This window comes from Syngnathus scovelli, chromosome 11, assembly GCF_024217435.2.
Source record: "Syngnathus scovelli strain Florida chromosome 11, RoL_Ssco_1.2, whole genome shotgun sequence".
Taxonomy (NCBI): Eukaryota; Metazoa; Chordata; class Actinopteri; order Syngnathiformes; family Syngnathidae; genus Syngnathus; species Syngnathus scovelli.
The window spans coordinates 7,894,390-7,915,007 of record NC_090857.1 but is presented as its reverse complement, the minus strand read 5'-3'; the positions used below and the strand labels follow the sequence as shown (position 1 = coordinate 7,915,007).

General features: G+C 43.5%; 1 protein-coding gene across 5 annotated transcripts; it reads left to right on the top strand.

Annotated features, from left to right (window-relative positions):
- The first annotated feature begins 20 nt into the window (after positions 1–20).
- dip2bb (disco-interacting protein 2 homolog Bb) lies at positions 21–20,608 on the top strand. Of its 5 annotated transcripts, XM_049734434.1 has the most exons (40): positions 22–301; positions 6,179–6,250; positions 7,087–7,239; positions 8,343–8,468; positions 8,531–8,854; positions 8,965–9,111; positions 9,264–9,281; positions 9,657–9,776; positions 9,940–10,137; positions 10,241–10,332; positions 10,442–10,552; positions 10,631–10,754; positions 10,932–11,041; positions 11,138–11,240; positions 11,324–11,388; positions 11,750–11,843; positions 11,917–12,036; positions 12,115–12,229; positions 12,377–12,516; positions 12,588–12,724; positions 12,796–12,876; positions 12,946–13,073; positions 13,201–13,315; positions 13,396–13,597; positions 13,703–13,815; positions 14,001–14,024; positions 14,453–14,533; positions 14,616–14,739; positions 14,815–14,936; positions 15,171–15,282; positions 15,441–15,550; positions 16,140–16,270; positions 16,351–16,519; positions 16,612–16,782; positions 16,863–16,924; positions 17,050–17,107; positions 17,200–17,274; positions 17,367–17,541; positions 17,619–17,742; positions 17,877–20,608. In XM_049734434.1, the coding sequence occupies exons 1-40, from the start codon at positions 217–219 to the stop codon at positions 18,127–18,129; spliced, it is 4,884 nt and encodes a 1,627-aa protein (XP_049590391.1). In that variant the 5' UTR covers positions 22–216; the 3' UTR covers positions 18,130–20,608. The 5 variants fall into 5 exon arrangements, with proteins under 5 accessions (XP_049590395.1, XP_049590391.1, XP_049590392.1 ...); XM_049734435.2 differs by lacking the exon at positions 9,264–9,281 and having other exon boundaries at positions 23–301; XM_049734436.2 differs by lacking the exon at positions 14,001–14,024 and having other exon boundaries at positions 23–301.
- Positions 20,609–20,618: the final 10 nt, after the last annotated feature.

The following is a 20,618-nucleotide window of genomic DNA, read 5'->3' as shown; positions in this document are numbered from 1 at the left end:
ACTGTTTTGCTCAGTCACGTGACCACCGACGTCGACTGGTTCCCCTGGTCCCTCAGTAGTCATGGCGGTGTCCGGGAGTCTCCAGGATGGAGTAATCACCACCACCGCCGCCGCAGCAGCAGCCTCTTGAGTCTTCATTGCCACCTTCATGCGGGACTGTATCCTCCGTCGGCCGAGATATCACGAACACCCCGCAGGCTGCTCAAGCTTCCTGCTATGGCCGATCGAGGCGTCGAATTGTCGGCTCTGCCAAAAGAGGTCAGGGACCAGCTGGCGGAGTTGGACCTGGAGCTGTCCGAAGGTAAGGCGGCTTTGCTAGCAGGTGTAGTGTTGCCTTTGGCTCAGGACACGATTGCAAATCCTCCTCTTATCACTGGCCTCCATTTACATTTTTTTTAAGCATTACCTTTCTTTTGCAACATCATCTTTGATTAATATGGTTGACTGAATGTATGTCAATATTATTGCTACACTTTGACACGTTTGTGTTTGTGGCATGTTTCTCTTATTGTGTTGACGTGTAAGCACAGCTCCATGAGCATACACTTATGTCAGAGAAAATGGGTCAAGTTAGTTAACCGGGGGGGCTTCTGTGTGCACGGCATATCCCTACATGCAGTATTTTTAGATGCATCTAAAGACGTGATGCTGCATGCACCTACAATCCATCTTTGCCCCGAATGTGCAGCAGATACAAGAGGCTTACTTGTTGTCTGAGTGCGAGAAAACAAAATGGAATATGGTGCTGACTGTTATGCAAGTCTGTGAATCACAGTGCAGCAGCCTGATTGGTGCTGTGCAGCTCTCAGGTGCCCGAGGGTGGATGAGTAATGTCATGTTTGGCATGAAGAGCCCAACACTGGAGCCCACTAGTACTGTGCTCCAAGAAGAATCGTGGTCCAAGCTAACCGTAATGCAACCTTAATTATCATTGCATCATATATGCACAATTGTATTTTTTTACACGGACCATTAGATCATCATCTTCCACATGTGTGAAGAAATCTGAACATGCCAGACCGAGGCCTAGTTTGTAACTGTTTCAGGCTGGAGTGCAAGTAGTAAGGTGACTCTCTGATTGGGGTTGTCCCAGGCCTCAGACGATGACGCTTGTGTCTTTGCTTGCAACTTTACACCAAAGGTTCTGCGCTGTCCAGATGCCCTCGGCTCGTTGCCACATGTTCCCCAACCGTCAAACGCGTCGGCCGTCTGGATCAGTAGTGTGCTCTGCTCGGGCCGGGCCGAGCCGAGCAGCATCTGGCCTTACATAAAGTCGAGAGCTCTCTCATGGATATCTTTTTCCGGCAACAATCTTCCCATTGTTTGAAGCGGGACTCCCTTAGCAACAAGCAGAGGAAAAATCTGCATCACTGAAATGGTTGTTTTCAGTAGTTTGCGTGTGTGTGCGCGTATTAGCCCGTGTGTGTGCGAGTGAACCACCACCCACTTTAACGTCTTTGCAAAGACACAAAGAAAGCCATTGAGGGGATCAAAGACTTTGTGATTGAGTCGGACTGGAATTTCGAGCTGTGAGCCGCAATTTAAAGCTGCTCAACTTGCTAGCGCGCAGCCCTGTTTGTAATCTAGTTAGGGTCGCTATCACTTAATTTTTCAGATGCAACGCTTAGCGGTGAAGAAAAAACAAAGGATGTACTCTGAACTCTAATCATTTTTTTTTTCCTTATCCAAGAAAAAAAAGGACAATCTCTTAATCCAGCATCAATTGCTACAGTACATACTGTACAGTCACAGGCTTTACATGTTAGCGTGTTGAAAACTGTGGCGGAAAGGCTAGTCTTCCTCGTTAGAAGCCCGAGCCATAGTGAAAGGGGGGGGGGTGGAAAAACGAGAGATTACGGTCCTGGCTGCGTCTCTTAATCTAGGTCACAGAGCATCAGGGGGCAACAATCCTGCCACACTGGGCCAGGATGCGACGCATATCTCGCAGCTACCACCGTGACACCACCGAGGCCTCGTCTATATTTGCTCCTCTGTTTCACCTTTAACCTTTTCCCACCCCAAATCAAAACAATTCTTTCTGTTCGCTTCAGTCTTGTTTGGAGTTATTTGTTTATACAATACAAAAAAGTCCACTGACCTGAGCATTGCCTTTTTTTTTTTTTTTTGCTTGACTTTAGTTTTTGCATGGTCAGAAGTGAAGCTGATTTGGCCTATCCATTTAAAAGCTCATTAAGAGCTGCACAGCGCACAGGCTGTTCCTGTGCTCTCCGTGCCGCTCGAGGCCACCAGGCGGACCTCTGCTGCGCTCCGTATGTCGCACAGGCACATGCTATTTTTTGGAAAATGAATCCAAAGTGTTACCTAACATCTTAACTGTCTATTTTCATCTTCCATAAATGCGAGCTCCCACACGTAAACACAGCACCAACAGGCACTATGGAGGGATACGCATGAAGGCTTTGTGGACAAGAAAGCCTGAATAATTTAAACGAACGCTCCACACAAACGCACACTGTCAGCTGGGTCACGGACATTTCTTGCTTTCAACTCCACAGTGGACTGGGGGAGGATTAGCAAGGTCACAGTCGGACCTCCTCATTTTTCTCTTCTCCTTGTGGCTCATCACATCTCTGACTCATTGCTTTTTCAAAACACAACTCAACAGATACAATATATGAGATTGCTGTGTTTACACTGAAACTAATAATTACTCTGACTCTGATATGTGGGGGCTGAGTGTGCTAACATCATTTTTTTTTTTTAATGAAGATGACTCCCTTTATTGAGCAATATATGTGTACATCATTATAGAGTAATGCAGGCCGACATGTCAGCACCACATTGTGTTAGTCACTAAGGACCCCATGCCCAGCCCCCAGCCTCGCTCTCTTACATACACATTTAGAATTTCCTATAAGCTCTTTCTGAATTAAGTCGGGCAAACAGCAATTGAAGGCTTTGCTAGGCTCTTAATAGGAGAAATGTTAACTCAGCCCACATCTTGAGTCTGTACTTTTTTTCAAACTCTATTCACACCTCTTTATAAACACTTGTTCAATGTTCAGGAAAAAAAAGTATTATTTTTCTTCCATCATTTCTCAATCTTGAATTAAACTTGCCGTGGAATTCCCGGGAAGTGACTAGCGTGGCATTAGATTACATTTTTATTCACACATCAGTCACAACCGGAAATCTTGCTTGAGAAGATCAGCATTCAATGAATGGGCAAAAAAAAAAAAAAAAAAAAAAATCAGAGTTGAACTAGTTGTACCCCTAAAATTTCGAGTATCATGGTTTTTTTTTTGTAGCATTTGTAGCAAGACTATGCAGCAGCATAGTGTGTGTGAAGTGTAGTGTGTCAGGTGTGTCAACCACACCTCTTGTCTCTCCTTGCACAGTTGAAGTGGAGTCACGTCTAATTTTCCGATAACACCCTCCACTCCTTTCCTGCTCCCCCGAGGCCCTCCACATGAATTTGTGTGTGTGGAGTCTATGTGTGACTTTGCATGATGTGTCAGCATTGCCATCCTGAGCTGAGCTGAGCTTAGCGTGCTGACTGAAACCTGAGTCACCTGAATTTATAGCCACACCTTCACACTCACTTCTGTCTCACACATCTGTTGCTTTTAAAAAGCATTCATTTTCATTTTTTTTTTTGTAAATGAGTTTTTAATTCTCTAAAGGTATTCAGTATTTCTCTTATTATTCTTGCAATATTTTATTTACGTGCGCTGTATACTGTCTATTTACATACACAATGTCACTTAGAAGCCTGATGTGTTTTTTTTTTTTTTTTAAGAAGGATTTATTATCCTGAATTCTACCGTTGCTTCATGTCCCTAAATGTGACAGACATGAGTTAAGAGGACACAGAAAGCCAAAAAGACCGTTTTATTGTTACAATAGATTCCAAATTCCAGGAAAGTGACTGCAGCCAAGATAAAAACAAAACATTATTTGTAGCCTGTGTGAAGCTATTTGCTTTGGTCTCTTTTTTGGGTCTTACAAATTATGCATATTGGGAAGTTGAGGTTTGTTTAGCGAATGAGCAACAATCACAACAGGGAGGACAGTGTTTTGTTCTGGTTCCTTAAAATTCAGTCTGTTGCTTTTTTTTTTGGGCACATTCAAAGTCAGACAGTCTGTTTGTAGACATGGATATGTTTTTGCTTTTATTGCACGCTGCCTCAGAGCATCTCCTCATCCAAAGGGAGGCTCCGTTTTCTATGAAATAACAGCTGTAAAATTCAGGCATGTGTTCAGATCTTTTTCATTGTGCGGGTGTCTGTCGAGATTTTTGTCATGTTGCTGACAAAGCAAGCGAGTGTGTGATGAAGGAAAAAACAAGAGGGTGGGGGGGGGGGGGGGGGATAGTCGGCAGATAATTACAATTCAGACTGAGTGCCTGCAGGGTGCAGGGAGAGAGAGTCAATGCAATTTAAATCATCTGAGCTGAGCAACGAGTGAACCTTGGGAAACTGCACCGCTTTCACGCTTCTCTCTTTTTGCTTGTTAAAAATTAAACTCAGTCCTCCTCGCTGTTACGATGAATGCACGCTATAGCTCGGAAACATTTGATTGTTGACCGGAGAGCGGATGCAACTCGGTCTTTGTGGGAATTTGGGTTAACGAGACGGGGCCTCGTCAGAGAGAGTGTGTTGCCTCCCAAGTAGACACAAGATTCTTTTATTCCCATCATTCAACGAGGTTTTTTTTTTTTGGGCTGTCGCACACATCAAGACTAAGCCAGAGCAACCCAAAAAGTGCCGCTGTGCATTCTCCAAAACTCAGCGCAGCTTTGCTTACCTTGCATGAAGCCACCACTGGCTAATTTAACCATATACTTAATGTTATTACATTTCTTGTACAGATATTATGTTTTTTTATGGCTAATATATCAATTGGAGGTTGACCACCATGTGGGAACCTTTCAATAGTTTGCCGATCGGTTTAACTTCTCAGCTGCCTTTGATGGAATCAGGAAAGCGTAATGGAAGTGGCATAGAGTACAGCTGAATTTCAAATCATCCAGATGGAAGAGTGATTACTTAGAGATTCATTTAATGCTTGTCCAGACCCCTCCCCCCACAAAGACGCCATCTCTCGCTCTCCTTCCGCAGTGAAACTGCCTGTTCACATGAGCTAAAAATAAATCATGTGACTGAGTAAGGCCAACCATTCTGTTCATGCATTACTTATGGTAGTGTTTACTTTTCATCCATTTTTTTCCCCCCCTCAGGAAAGAAAAAAAAAAGATCCACATGCCTTAAACAGTTGTGCTGTCAGGCTCTTTGTGTGAACACTTAAATTATTAGTCAAGGCTAAACTTTGCTTTAGTTTAATTGTGTGCAAGAGACAATAGGCAGAGGATTTATTACTATTAATTTACTGCCTCGAATATTGGCAGACTCGACACAATAACTGAGATGAGTCAAATGGGGATAATGATGTATTCAAAAATGTGACATGACTGACCTTTATAACTCGTTCACGTCAAAGATCCATTTGTGATTGGTTTGGCAGTGAATCAGGTGTCAGTGTAGCAGAACCTCCAGGATGTGGTTGCAAAGGTTAAACAGCTTGAGTACAAAAAAAAAATCAAACTTGTTCGTCTTGATTGTCACAACCTGAGCTTGTGTGTCGTGTTTTATGTCGTGTTAAAACAAGCCACGAGACACACATCGCAAGAAATTGAGATACCAGTAAAATGCAAAGTCACAGTTGTGTGTTTTTATCAATGAACACAAAGTCACGAATTTCTTGACCCATTCCCCCTTCAATCCAGTGAACACAACATTTCCGAATGGAGTGGGAGTTCAATCTTTTCAAATACGTTCTGTCCAGATAGCGTGGTATTGTTTCTACTAGATTGCTAATTATTTGGTTCTACTTGTTTTTATAGATAAGTTGTGCTTGAAGATTAGAAATTTCCAACATGATTCCAACCTTTACTGCTTTTAGGCCTTTATTCATTTTCATGGATGGCTTTCCTTGTGTCCTTGTGATTTTATTTAAACTCTCTGAATCATCCTTATTTTTGCTCACTCTCCACATTTCCAAATTTAGGGTTGTTTTGTTTCCTCTTGTGTTGCAGTGTGGAGCATCTGTCCATGGGCATCCATCTGTTGTTGTTGTTGTTTTTTTTGGTCACCATTGCACGCACTGTCGAACAAACGTTACTGAATAAACTTTGAAATCATGTCTTTTCTTTCCTCAGGTGACATCACACAGAAGGGCTATGAGAAGAAAAGGACCAAACTCCTGGCACCGTACATCATCCACACCCCAGGTGACTGTCCTTTTTATTTTATTAATCAGCTTCATGTATGTATATATTAAAAAATTGGAAAATCCACACTATCATCCCCAAGGTGGTGATTGCTGCCCCCTAGTGGCATCACAAAACTACCAATCACTATGGGAGGTTTCCATAGAATTATATTTTATGATCACGACCACAGCAGGAGCTTCCAGTTTGAACATTATGCCAACCAACCCGATGAAATTAAAAGTGGATATTGAATCGGTTCTTCGTTTGCAGCTTTATAGCGGCTTTGACCCGCCACAGAAGAACACGTGTCTATGGGAATGTTTGTCCGTGCATCCAGAAGAACATTTCTGAGGTTACTGGTGCTGGATAAGAAGTCCTGCCTTGCAATCTCCTTTCACCACAAAACTGTTTAACGTGGTTGAGGTCAGGATTTAACTTCTTCAACGCCAGACTTATCTAAGCACTGTCACGTCCTACACAGAAAAAGAACTTTAGCTGATCAGATGACAAATTCCAATTTCGACCAATTTGGCTGCAAAAGTAGCGAATGGATGTATAGGCGATGTTTTTTCCAAGTTCTTCAATAATTATCTGCAGATGGACAAAACATTGTGTGCTGCAGCTACAAAAATGCAGGAACGTTCTTGGAATTTGTCATGGACATTAATTCTTGAGTGAGCAAATAAGTAGAACAAGAAGATATTGATCCGAGCCATAAAAAAACGTCACTAGACTGTGTCGAGAGTTTCTATTGAGCGTTCCTTCTAATTCTTGAACTCTTGCCTGGAATCTTGGCAGTGATACTCAACATTTAGAAGCAAGTTATAAATATTATATTTTGTTCCCCCCTACAGTCGAACCACCCCCGAAGAACAATGTGCAGCCACCCGCTCCCAGTTCCTCTTCCAGCCACGGTCCTCCACCTTCTAGTTCATCCCGCTACCGTGAACGACGTTCCCGAAAGACGCATCGCAATGGCGGAACCAGGGATGACCGTTACAGATCAGGTGCGGAATGCAAATTTAGAATTTCGAAAGTCGTGTTTTTCCCTCAGAGACTATTGAGCAGCTGGGGAACCCCATCAGTGAGACCCCCCCCCCCCCCCCCACCTCCTTTGCAAAATGTCATCACTTCCTGGCCATGTAGGAGGAGTCCTTGTGGAGAACACAGGAATGTTTATCTAAGAAGGAAAAGACAGCTCAGCAGTGGGTTGCAAGCAGAAGATGTGAGACTGTAAAATCAAACTCCCTCCGGATTGACACGCACTTTCTTCACTGTACTTTTCATCTAATTCTTATTAGAAACTCTCCCATGGCCAAAAGACATTTTAAATACCACGCTGACCTGTTTTTGTTCAGAAACAATAGGATAAAGGTATTTATTAACTTCCACTTGGGTGTAAAAAGCCCCGACTGGCACAATTAGCCCAACAAGCTTATTAAGTTAAGACTGAAAAAGTCTTCAAACAGAATATTATGAGTTGTTAAAGTCCAATTGGGAAATTATTTGCATGTTGGACTTGGATCATATAAAGTAAAAAGCTAGCGTTTGTAAAAAGAGCAGATTCTGAAACCAAACATGTCGGGATCCCCCAGCATGCTATCGCCATGGAAACTTATTTAACCTCTCATCCTGTGGCAGCCACAACGCTCAGCAGTTGTGTAACTGTGATGCCGCATTTGATGTTTTGCTCTTTTGATGCCTGAGTGAAGTCGGTCGAGGAGATGCTGTGTGTCACCGAGTGGGTTGCTTCCGTACACGCTGCGAACGCGTGGCTGCCCGTTTAAGTCCTCCTGATGCGCCTGTGGGTGTCATCAAGTGAAAGCATCTGCAATTATGTGCGTGGGCTAATGAACAGTTAGCCTCCTCTTGTCGTGATTACGCTTCCAGAGAGGAAGCGCAACCTTTCTTCCGTTCCTTCTTTGACAACTGATTATTTAGCAAAACTAAAATGCTGGCAAATAGGATGTTTTCATAAAGGTCTTTCTGTACAAAACACTGCTGTATTTAATCTGTTGTTTGTTGAGAACTCTCGCAAATTTGTCTGAAAGTTGCAAGATATTTTAGTTCATTATAATTTCAATATCCTTTTTATCTTCTGCCTTATCAGATATTCACTCTGAAGCAGTACAAGCTGCTCTGGCGAAACATAAAGAAGAAAAGATGGCACTGCCCATGCCTACAAAACGACGTTCAACTTACGTGCCGTCTCCCATCGAAACACGAACGCCACCAGGTAGGAAAGGAAGGCCTTCACAGAATCCAGTTTTCATACCAACGGCACATCATTTCTCTCAGACTCCTCATCGGCCTCTGAGGATGAGACGTCGGCGCGCAGGCAGTCGTCGGTGGTCGTCCCCATCCCTTTGCTCAATCCCAACCAACAGAGCCCCGATTGTTGGATCAACCGCTCGGCCCAGGGCTCGTCCACATCCTCATCGGCTTCCTCCACCTTGTCCCACGGAGAGGCCAAGCCGCAGCCTCACAACCAGCCTCAGCCTCAGTACAAGCCTCAGTACCAACCTCTGTACAAGCCTCAGTATCAGCCGCAGCCCCAGCACGAACCGCCACCGCCGCACATGGCCGCCGCCATCACCGACATGATGGCTCACAGTCGCATTGGTGAGCAACAAAACACAATTTGTAAAAAAAAAAATAAAAATCTGCATATGTATAAAGTATATATTTTTTTTGTATCAAATGTGGTCATTTTTCCATCCCACTATCCGTAGCCCCCCACGAGAACAGCATCCCACCTCCCGATGTGACGGCAGTCGCCCTTCCAGCCAGAGGCCCGCGGGTTGACTTGCCCTCCAACACGACGGCCCGTGGGATGAGTCGAGGGCAGAGTCGCTCCAGCATGATGGAAACCGCAGACGGTAATCGTCCACTTTGCGACTTTTTATTTTCTTCTCGCAACCTCTTAAGGCTTTCTCTCAATTAAATTCCAGTTGTGTCATTAATCGTGCTGTGCTGCTTACTTCTGCTTTCACTCTTTCTGCTCTGTCACATGTTTTTGACTGGCTGGTAGGAAGAATTAATCTCCAGAGTAAGAACACGCTTTCATGTGTATTGTCCGCAGCCTTGTGTCTTTGCTGTTTTGACCCTACTTCTCCCTATTGTTTGTAATAAATGCATACAAAAATCAAAACACACAGCGGACATGGCAGCCCCAGTCCAAAAAAAACACTCTTGACCCAACTCTCACCTTGTTTTCCTTGTGATGATCCCACTCAACGTGTGCTGCTTTTTCATTCCCGACCATGACGCCATTCCAAATGTTTGATGAGTCACATTTTGTGGGTTGAGAAGCAGCAGACAGTGAGAAGATATGACGCTCAAATGACACTTTTGTTCGTGTGTGCACGAGTGTGTGTGACCGTGTCGTGCAAATCTCCACCGTTTCTCTCCCTTGGCCTTGTAGGAGTTCCGGTGAACAGCAGAGTGTCCACAAAGATCCAGCAACTTCTCAACACGCTGAAGAGACCAAAGAGGCCACCACTCAGTGAGTTCTTCACCGATGACTCGGAGGAGATAGTAGAAGGTGAGACATGATAGCTGCTGATCATTTCACAAACAATAACAATTCTAAACACTACAGTTTAATTTCTTTGTTGCTTTTTTTTTCCCCCACATCTGCTTTCCACTACCACGCTTATTTGGACTTTTACTGTCCTAATGCCGTCCTGATGTTCTGTCTATCTCAGTGCCCCAGCCGGATCCCAACACACCCAAACCAGAAGGGCGTCAGATCATCCCGGTGAAAGGCGAGCCCCTAGGGGTGGTCAGTAATTGGCCGCCAGCCCTGCAAGCCGCGTTGGCCCGATGGGGGGCGACGCAAGGGAAAAGCCCCGCCCTCACAGCTCTCGACATCACGGGCAAACCGCTCTACACGCTGACTTACGGTGAGACTTGATTCTATTCAATAATAACGTGCAAGCAAAGATGGCTCATCATCTGAGACTATATGATAGATTAATTTTGCATGTCACTCTCCATCTGTTTTAGGGAAACTTTGGAGTCGCAGTGTGAAACTTGCCTACACGCTCCTAAATAAGTTGGGCAACAAAAACGAGCAGATACTTAAACCCGGCGACAGGGTGAGGACACAAAATGATATTGTTACCTTTGTAAAGTCTGTTAGTTTGCAGCAAAATTGGTGTTTTATGTTTTTAAAAACAACACAATGTCCATTTAATGACTTTGTAGGTGGCACTCGTGTACCCCAACAGTGACCCGGGGATGTTCTGGGTGGCCTTCTATGGCTGCCTCCTCGCTGAGGTCATACCTGTACCGATAGAGGTGCCACTCTCTCGCAAGGTGAGGTTTTTTTTCTCCGGTAAATGTTTTTGTTCATTAGGGGTGAAGACAATTAACATTTGTGTGTTGGATATGTAGGATGCGGGCATCAGCCAAGTGGGCTTTCTTCTCGGCAGCTGTGGCGTGGGCCTTGCGCTGACCAGCGAGATATGTTTGAAGGGTCTTCCCAAGACCCCCACTGGAGAAATAATGCAGTTCAAAGGTTGTTAAGGCAATAACGTCATGAACATTTGGCTACATTTCAATGAGCAACAATTAAATGTTAGCTATAATCAGATGTGAGATTCTGTTTCTATGCCAGTGTCATATTGACTCCAGATAGGGATAATCTCAATCTGGGATTTTTTTTTTTTTTTTAAATAATTTACCTTTCTGGTAGGCTGGCCTCGAATGAAGTGGGTGATTACGGACTCAAAGTACCTGACCAAGCCTTCGAAAGATTGGCAGCCTCACATTCCGACGGCCAACACAGACCCCGCCTACATTGAGGTGACCCTGGGCTAAAACTTTGCTGATTTGACAATAAAAGGATGCAAAAAGGAGCCCACCTGATCTAAAATGATCTTTTTCTCCTCCTTTGCACAGTACAAGGCCAATAAAGAGGGCACGGTGGTCGGCGTGGCGGTGTCTAAGGTTGCCATGCTAACCCACTGCCAGGCGCTGACGCAGGCCTGCAACTACTGCGAGGGTGAGTTATTAAAGGCTGTCCTTTTGTCTTAGAGTTTGGATCATGGCAGTCGGTATTAATTTGATGTCCTATATCTGTCGCAGGGGAAACGCTAGTGAATGTTTTAGACTGTAAGAAGGACATGGGTCTCTGGCATGGGGTGCTCACGGTGAGTGGGTGTTCGTGGCTATTCACAGTTAACCGCAGTAACTAATAAATAATGAATCCCTTGTTGTTGTTAATATCTAAATTATAAATTAGTTTCCAATACGGTTATTCCCTGGTGCTGTTTCATCGTGCACTCTACATTATGCAAGTGCTGTCTCATGTTGCTAAATAAGACAAATATTTTGTTTAAACTTAACAGGGTTTTAGATATGTATTCATTTTTGCGAAGGCATATTTTGGGGCACACCTCTTTGATTTCATTTTTTTTTTGTTTCCCTTCACTATATATGTCAGCCTAATTCTTTACACTGTTTATTATTTTCCTTTGGGTGCTTTGTTAACCACATGTTGTTTGGTAACAGGCTGTGATGAACAGGATCCACACTATAAGTGTTCCCTACGCAGTTATGAAGGCGTGTCCTCTCTCCTGGGTACAGCGGGTTCACATCCACAAAGGTAAAAACACTTCAGGATCATCTTGAGAATTACTCGCTGGAGACACGACAGTATATAAACTATTTTTCCACAGCCCGATTAGCTTTGGTGAAATGTCGGGACTTGCATTGGGCCATGATGGCCCACCGGGAGCAGAGAGACATCAGCCTGGTTTCGTTACGTATGCTGATCGTCGCTGATGGCGCCAACCCTTGTGAGAAAAGCTTATGATCTTTTCTTCCAATCCACAAAGTCATACCTTGAGCCCCGCCTATTTCGTCATTGTTTGCAGGGTCGGTTTCGTCCTGTGATGCCTTCCTGAACGTTTTCCAATCCCACGGGCTGAAGCCGGAAGTCATCTGTCCTTGCGCCACATCCCCTGAGGCCATGACAGTAGCAATACGCAGGTGTTTTCATTGACCTACTTTTGCATCCATCCATTTTTGATAGCGCTGGTTCTCAGTATTAGAGCCTGGCTCAGTTGAATCATTCTTAAATCAAAATAATTCTCGTCAGTGAATTAGTTTTGATTCTTTATCATATCTTTCATGTAGACCTGGATTACCGGGCGCACCCCTTCCTGCCCGTGCCGTGCTTTCCCTGGGCGGCCTGAGCCATGGCGTCATCAGGGTCAACACAGAGGACAAAAATTCTGCCCTCACCGTGCAAGACGTGGGGCACGTCATGCCAGGAGGTGAGCTTAATGCACGAAAAAATGATCCCAAGGAAATAACTTTCTTTCCCTCTCCACTTTGGTGTATCCAGCTCTGATGTGCATAGTCAAACCAGACGGACCTCCTCAGTTGTGTAAAACAGATGAGATTGGTGAGATCATAATTAACTCCCGGGCTGGTGGCACCATGTACTACGGCCTGCCAGGGGTCACCAAAAACACTTTTGAGGTATGAACGTGGAGTTAAAAGTTCCGCCTTCATTTATTTAATCTTACCACCCCTTCCATCCTGGTTCTTAGGTGATACCGGTCAACGCTAATGGAGTTCCCATCGGAGAGATTCCATTCGTGCGCTCAGGACTCTTGGGCTTTGTTGGGCCAGTAAGTTGGATATTTGATCACCTGAGCCGTCCTCCCTTAGGTTCTAACAACCCGGCTGTGCATTCACAGGGCAGTCTGATTTTTGTCGTGGGCAAAATCGAGGGTCTCCTCCAAGTGAGCGGACGCCGACACAATGCCGATGACTTAGTGGCGACTGCACTCGCCGTGGAGCCGGTCAAGACTGTGTATCGTGGGAGGTGAGAGGGTGGATGCTCCACTAAGACGCTATGTTGCTCATTTCAATATCTGTGTGTGGATGGCTTGTCAACATTGAGTCATTTTGAAAACAGTATCAATTTACTATTCATGTGTGTGTGTTATCAGGATCGCTGTGTTTTCAGTCACCGTGTTCTATGACGAGAGAGTCGTGATTGTGGCTGAGCAGAGGCCAGACGCCAGCGAAGAGGACAGCTTCCAATGGATGAGCCGAGTCCTTCAGGTACTTGCCCAGATGTTTTAGTCTGTTTTGATTTTCTGTCAAATCAACCAATCAGCATTCTCCACCTCCTTCCTGTTCAGGCAATTGACAGTATCCATCAGGTGGGCCTCTACTGCCTGGCTCTGGTCCCAGCCAACACTTTACCCAAAACACCTCTGGGGGGCATCCACATCTCCGATACCAAGCAGTTCTTCTTAGAGGGCAACCTGCACCCTTGCAATATCCTCATGTGTCCGCATACTTGTGTCACCAACCTGCCTAAACCCCGTCAGAAGCAGCCTGGTATGTGTGCTGAGCAACATCCCAGTAAAAGAAAAGTAGCTTTTTTTCTTTTTTAATCAGCAATAAGATTTACAATAAATAACACCATTCAAATGTTTCTTATAGTTGGCGTTGGTCCCGCATCTGTGATGGTGGGCAATCTAGTGGCAGGGAAGAGGATTGCTCAGGCGGCAGGCAGAGAGCTCGGTATGATCGACGACCAGGATCTCGTCCGCAAGGTAATTTGACCTTCCGCTCGTAAACAGCTGCTTACTCTTAAACGTCTTTTACACATCTCGGAAGGATGGAGTACATGAGTGTGATGAAAGCGTGCGGTATGGAGACTCTCTTGTAGGCCTTAGGTCAGATTGGAATGTTAAAAAAACGACATTCTCTCTGTTTTTACTTGTCTTTGTGGATGTAGCTCTGTATGTGGCCCACCGTCATGGTAAGAATTCTGGCCCCTTCCAGCATCTTCCTTCTACCCCTGTTTTATTTTGCTCACGCGCTAACTAGTGCTGTATTGTGCTTTCATTTTGGTTGCTTGTGTTTGACACATGCAGAACTATGTGCATTTTCATGTCACATAGGCTATTTTACCCTTTGTTTTATATTTTCAACTTGCTATTTATGAGCTGGATTTTTTATTTCATGCTATGTCGCTGTATGTTTAGGAATGCAGCAGCTTTTGCTTTGTGTAGATGTTTAAGGTTTAGTTCCATCCAGGCCACTCAACGGTGATCATTATTTCTTTGTAGGATTTAATTTGACCTTATATTATTTTGCGAGTGTACCTTATATTATTGTGGCTGGTGACTGTGCATTGAACGTAATAAGGTTGACCTACCAGTGAAACAATTTTTTTTTCCCCCCCAGCATCAATACTTGTCAGAGGCTCTACAGTGGAGGGCACAGACGGATGCAGATCATGTTCTCTATGTTCTTCTTAACGCTAAGGTAATGGTAACCAGTTGATCTGGTAAATCATACTGATATGAATGGAAGCATTTTGTTACAATCTCTCTCCGATATCCTGCAGGGTGTGGCCGTGAGCACGGCGACCTGCGTTCAACTTCACAAGCGAGCTGAGAAGATTGCCGCCGCGCTCATGGAAAAGGGCAGCATCAACACTGGAGAGAACGTGGTGCTTCTTTATCCTCCTGGTCGGTTCTGCTGCGGTTATTCCAGTTGGTTTGATTGATTTGCTGACTTTGTTTTTTGAAATCTCATTTGGTAAGGTATTGATTTGATCGCGTCATTTTACGGGTGCCTATACGCCGGCTGCGTCCCGGTAAACGTCAGGCCTCCTCACCCTCAGAACCTGGGAGCCACACTGCCTACTGTCCGCATGATCATTGATGTAAGTTTCTTCACGTGTGTTTATTTGGGATGATTTTACTTCAGTTGTTTACACGGATGATGATCATTTATTAATTTTTTTCCTACGTTCGAGAAATTCTAATATCTGACAATAACATGTAAAGTAGATTTACATGACTGCTTTTTTGTTTTTGTTCTAAACTTCTGAAGTTTGACTCACTGTTGCAAAAAGATGTTTCTTGAAGGAATTTAGCTCTCATCTCGTTGTCACCAGGTCAGTAAAGCGGCATGTATCCTCACCACTCAAAATCTCATGCGAATACTGCGCTCCAAGGAGGCTGCTGCATCTGTAAACATTAAAACGTGGCCAACTATCATCGACACTGGTAAGCTACTTGCAATTTTTTCCAAACATACTCAAACACATACCTGATTATTATTTTTTCAACTTGTCTTCACATGACCTATAATTAATTTCCAGATTTAAGCTGTTTCATATCGTATCATGTTTGCTGAATCCATTTCTCTCTGCGATTGTTTTCAGACGACCTTCCTCGCCGTCGACCTCCTCAAATCTATAAGCCCCCCACAGCGGAGATGATAGCGTATCTGGACTTCAGCGTTTCCACGACAGGCATGCTCACTGGGGTCAAGGTGAGATGAGACAGGATTTTCTTCCAAAGATGAACAAACATGGATTTGTTTGGAAGAAATCAAAGTTAAATCCTCAGCTTGTCCCCTTCTGGTCCAAGATCAATGATACGTTTGTCCAGTTTCAATAATTCCCTAAGTGTGGCACTACGTTGCTGTACGTCGGCGCCCTCTAGCGATTTACAAAAAAATCACAGTTTAAATGTTTAACGATAGACTTTTTCTTTTAATCCAGTTTTTTTTTTTTTAAGTAGAGTTCAGTTGTATTTAAATATGTAAATAAAATATATTTGCATTGAATATTTTTAGCTGTTTGTTTAATCAAATCATTAAGTCGTGTTTTTATCTTATATTTAAATGCAGTGTCAATGTTCAAATTGTGCATAGTCTATGATAGCTTACAATAATATACATTTTAGTTTATAGGAATTAAACCCGTGCCTTGTTTTCACTAAACACTGAAGCTTGCGTCGAGTGGTCCAATTGTTCATTCATTTTAACAATTGATGCGGTTTTATTGCTCGGCCCATCGAATCGATATCGGTATTAATAGACACATGCACTAAGTGCTGTTTTCCACTTTGTTGTTCAGATCTCGCATGCAGCCGTCAGTGCGCTGTGCCGCTCTATCAAGCTGCAGTGTGAGCTCTACTCTTCTCGCCAAATCGCCATCTGCCTGGATCCTTACTGCGGTCTAGGCTTTGTCTTGTGGTGCCTCGCTAGGTACAATAAATTAATCCTGCAGTCACCTTTACTTTGCCGTCCTCTAACGGCAACCCGCTTTGTTTTCTCTTGTCTTGCAGTGTTTACTCAGGTCACCAATCCATCCTCATACCTCCTTTTGAGTTGGAGAGCTGTTTGTCTCTGTGGCTAAGCAGCCTCAGTCAGTACCGCGTCAGAGATACCTTCTGCTCTTACTCCGTCATGGAGTTTTGTACTAAAGGCCTGGGCACGCAAACAGAGTTGCTCAAGGTGCAGGCTGCCATCTATGTCATAGAGTCCAACTTTGTGCTGGTATTCATAAAAGGAAATCTTTGTGTGTTTTTTTTTTATTTTTTATCCAGGCCCGTGGGGTCAACCTGTCATGCGTGCGCAGTTGTGTAGTGATTGCAGAGGAGCGCCCTCGCCTGGCCCTCACGCATTCCTTCTCCAAGTTGTTTAAAGATCTAGGATTGTCAACCAGAGCTGTCAGCACTGCTTTTGGCTCCAGAGTTAACCTGGCTGTCTGCTTGCAGGTAGGTCAGCATGAAAAGAGATTCAGTAAACAACAATCTAGGGCATCGTGTAAATGATGTAACACTTGTGTTTGTGTTAGGGTACCACTGGCCCTGATCCCTGCACAGTCTATGTGGACATGAAGTCCCTCCGCCATGACAGGTAACAACAGCAATGAACAAAAAAAGGCTTTATTCATATTTAGTATTTTTTTAAAGGCATAACTTTGACAGCTAAACACGTTCAAATGCAATCAAACGTAAATGTTATCTCTCTTGTCATTTCAGAGTGAGGCTGGTGGAGAGAGGAGCACCTCAAAGTCTTCCCTTGATGGAATCTGGCAAGGTACATTAATTGAGCCATAGAACAAATTTTACATTCGAAAAAAACTCACAAAATTTTACTTACTCATGGTTTTTTTTTCTCCCTTCCTCCAGATATTGCCAGGCGTCCGAGTCATAATCGTAAATCCAGAGACGAGAGGACCGCTTGGAGACTCTCATCTGGGAGAAGTAAACAGCCTCCCCCAAACTTGCATTTTAAATTTTTGGCATCAGTTAAAGTGATGTCTGCTTTTTTTTTTTTTTTTTTTTTCTCCTTGTAGATCTGGGTGAATAGCCCTCACAATGCCAGCGGCTACTACACCATCTATGGAGAAGAGAGTCTACAAGCTGACCACTTTAACACCAAGCTCAGCTTTGGGGACCCACAAACCTTATGGGCCAGAACTGGCTACTTGGGCTTTGTTAAGAGGACGGAGCTTCTGGATGCCAGTGGGGGTAAAATAGGCGCTCATGCAAATCCTAAATTATAAACATGATCAAATAATACCAAACTGATGTATCTGCACACTCAGATCGTCACGATGCTCTTTTTGTGGTGGGCTCACTGGACGAGACCTTGGAGCTTCGAGGGCTTCGCTACCACCCCATTGACATTGAGACATCCGTGTCTCGTGCCCATCGCAGTATCGCTGAGAGGTGAGAATAACCCCCCCCAAAAAAAAAATCATGCATGTTTTTTGGTTCTTGTGCTTTGCAACCTGTTGTGGATAAAAAATAAGTTGATTAACATACATGCAGGAAATAAACTAGTATGATCTTGTTGTTCCTAGTGCTGTGTTTACATGGACCAACCTTCTGGTGGTGGTGTCGGAGCTGTGCGGCTCAGAGCAGGACGCGCTGGACCTGGTGCCTCTGATAACAAACGTGGTCTTGGAGGAGCATCACCTCATTGTGGGCGTGGTTGTCATTGTGGACCCCGGGGTCATACCCATTAACTCCAGAGGGGAGAAGCAACGCATGCACCTTCGTGACTCCTTCCTGGCAGACCAGCTGGATCCCATCTACGTTGCTTACAATATGTGAGGGCCCGGTTGCCGTGAACGGTCACAGAACCCGACTGCATGTCTGTGACCGGACCTGTCATGTTTGATTTTCACTGTGTTTTATTGATAGATTTGTGCAAATCATTCCGGAGCAGCAATACCAAGCTGCCGGAAGTGTTTGATTACAAAAGTCTGCGTTGACTTACACGTTTGGTTTGGCCGACCACATAAGACCACTTTTGAAATTCCTTATTATTGCCTTTAAAAAAAAAAAAAAAAAAAAAAAAAAAGAATTATTCCAACAAACCTCTTGAAACACGTTCCTCTTAGTGGTGACACTGATTCAAAGCGCTACTTACTCAACTTGAAATCTTTTTTACATGCAGCTTTCAAACAAATGCACACACATGCATGTGCTGAGCCGGCGTCGTTTCCCCTCGATTTTTTGTTTTCTGCGTGTGCGCGCGTATGTATGTGTGAAACTAATGAGCCGCTTGGCTTTTTGTTATTTAAATGTCCTAAGATATTGAAGCCAAATGTTTTCACAGCTTTCCTGCCCTGATTTACTCGATTTCCTGCCTTATAGACTTACAGCCATACATTCCTCTTATTGATTTTAATAAATCTATTTTTAACGGCTGTTTATCCTCTTTTGGCTTTTATTGGCAATCCCAACAGACAGCCAAAGGATTCAAATAAGAGACTGCACTTCAAAGCCTCTTTGTATTTTCGATACTGTTACTGTAAAGCTATTTTTAAGTGGATAAATGTATAAAATTCATCAGCTGACGACTCCTCCATGGTTGGCTTGGTAGCAGAAAGAAGACTGTAAATAATAAAGGAACCAATGATGGTCCTTGCAATATTAGTCGTGTGACAGAGGGTCAAAAGAAATACTTGTAAATCATTAATAGACATGATACATATAATGTTGCACTTTCTTCAAAAGCATCTATTTTATTACAACAATAAGGCATTATAAGTAACATTTCAGGAGCATTATCTGGCATGAGGGCCTCATGGGTTTACCAGTAGGACTGTTGCTGTTTAAGGCCATTAAAAGAAAAAAAGAAAAAAAAAAAGAAAATGGGCAGCACTAAAAACGCGCCTTTCTACCTTCCCGGCACTGAAAGCGCTTTACGCCGTCGCCTCGTTCAGCCAATCACACACACTGACGATGAGCGAGGTCACAAACTAGCAATTTGAGCTTGTACGTGTAACGACGACAATGGGAGAAACAATCAAATGACTGTTTATAGGTTGCCAGGTCATTTTGTTATTACTTTAGTGCACCAAATTCATGATATGTGTTTTATCGGTGTAGTCTAGGATGACATCGGTTCTCCTCCACTTTAAGGTCATTTGAATGTGTTGTGTTTATGGAGCTTTGTAAAGGTTTATTTGCAGTTTTGTTTGTCGTTGGGGTGGTCTGCAGCAAGTCATGTATTTAATATCTGGATCTGCACACGCTGGTGGCAAAACTGGACTAAAATCCATTTAACTCATGGGGGGGGGGGGGGGGTCATTTGCAAATGACCTGCAATTGTGTGCTTTTCTCGTGCTCTTTGCCATCATTTGTAACGACTTCATACTGAACAGTAGTATCTCGGTGATGAACTTTTACTTTCCACGTGTAGATAATGTTTTTAGCTTTTAGACGTTGTCGCATTACAACCTGACTAACACTATTTTGCAAGATTTACTCTTGGAAATGCAGCGCTTTGCACTGTTGTTACATTCTGTACTGTAAGTCATCTCAAGATATGTTTTATCCCCTTTTCAAGTCCAGATGGAAAAAATACACCCCACAATTCATTCTTTGCTTTAATAATGTGTCCTACTTTTGCAGCAGAATGTTTGCATGGGACAAACAAAATAATGTGAGCTGTGTCTCATTTTGAGGCAGAGGTTGGAACAATATATATAAATATAAATATATATATATAAATAGTATTGCTTTATAGATATGTATATATTCAGGGAACCAAACTCAGCTAACACAGGGATGGACCAGGCGGTCTCGTGGTGCAAATCATTCAATATATTTCAAATAAACCTAATGAACAAAGAGGAGCAGATACTGTCTACCTGCATTGCTAAGAAATCTCCATCTTATTTTGGCTTCCTGCTCTTTGTCTGTTCTAACACACTATGCAAACCTGATGATGATGCGGTTTTGTTCAAGCTTGCACAGTCCGCTCAACAATGATCATACATTTTAATTACTACAAAGTCACTGATCATGTTTGAAAAGTACATGAGGCGATATTAATCTCTCTTGAGTTGTTCTGTTGGTATTGTGTATGCAACCTCAGCATGTTGTGTAAATATTAAGTATTGATTCATTCTTAACTCGTCCATGAAAATGTGATTACGTGAAAAGGAGGCAGTTTAACTCCATGAAATCCAGGCGGTACACCCCTTGTTTGTTCTCATTTATTTTATAATTTGCTCAGTTGTATTTTGTTTTATACTGTAAAAGTAATACAGAAAAAAAATAAAAAAATAATCATCTCTGATGACCTTGTG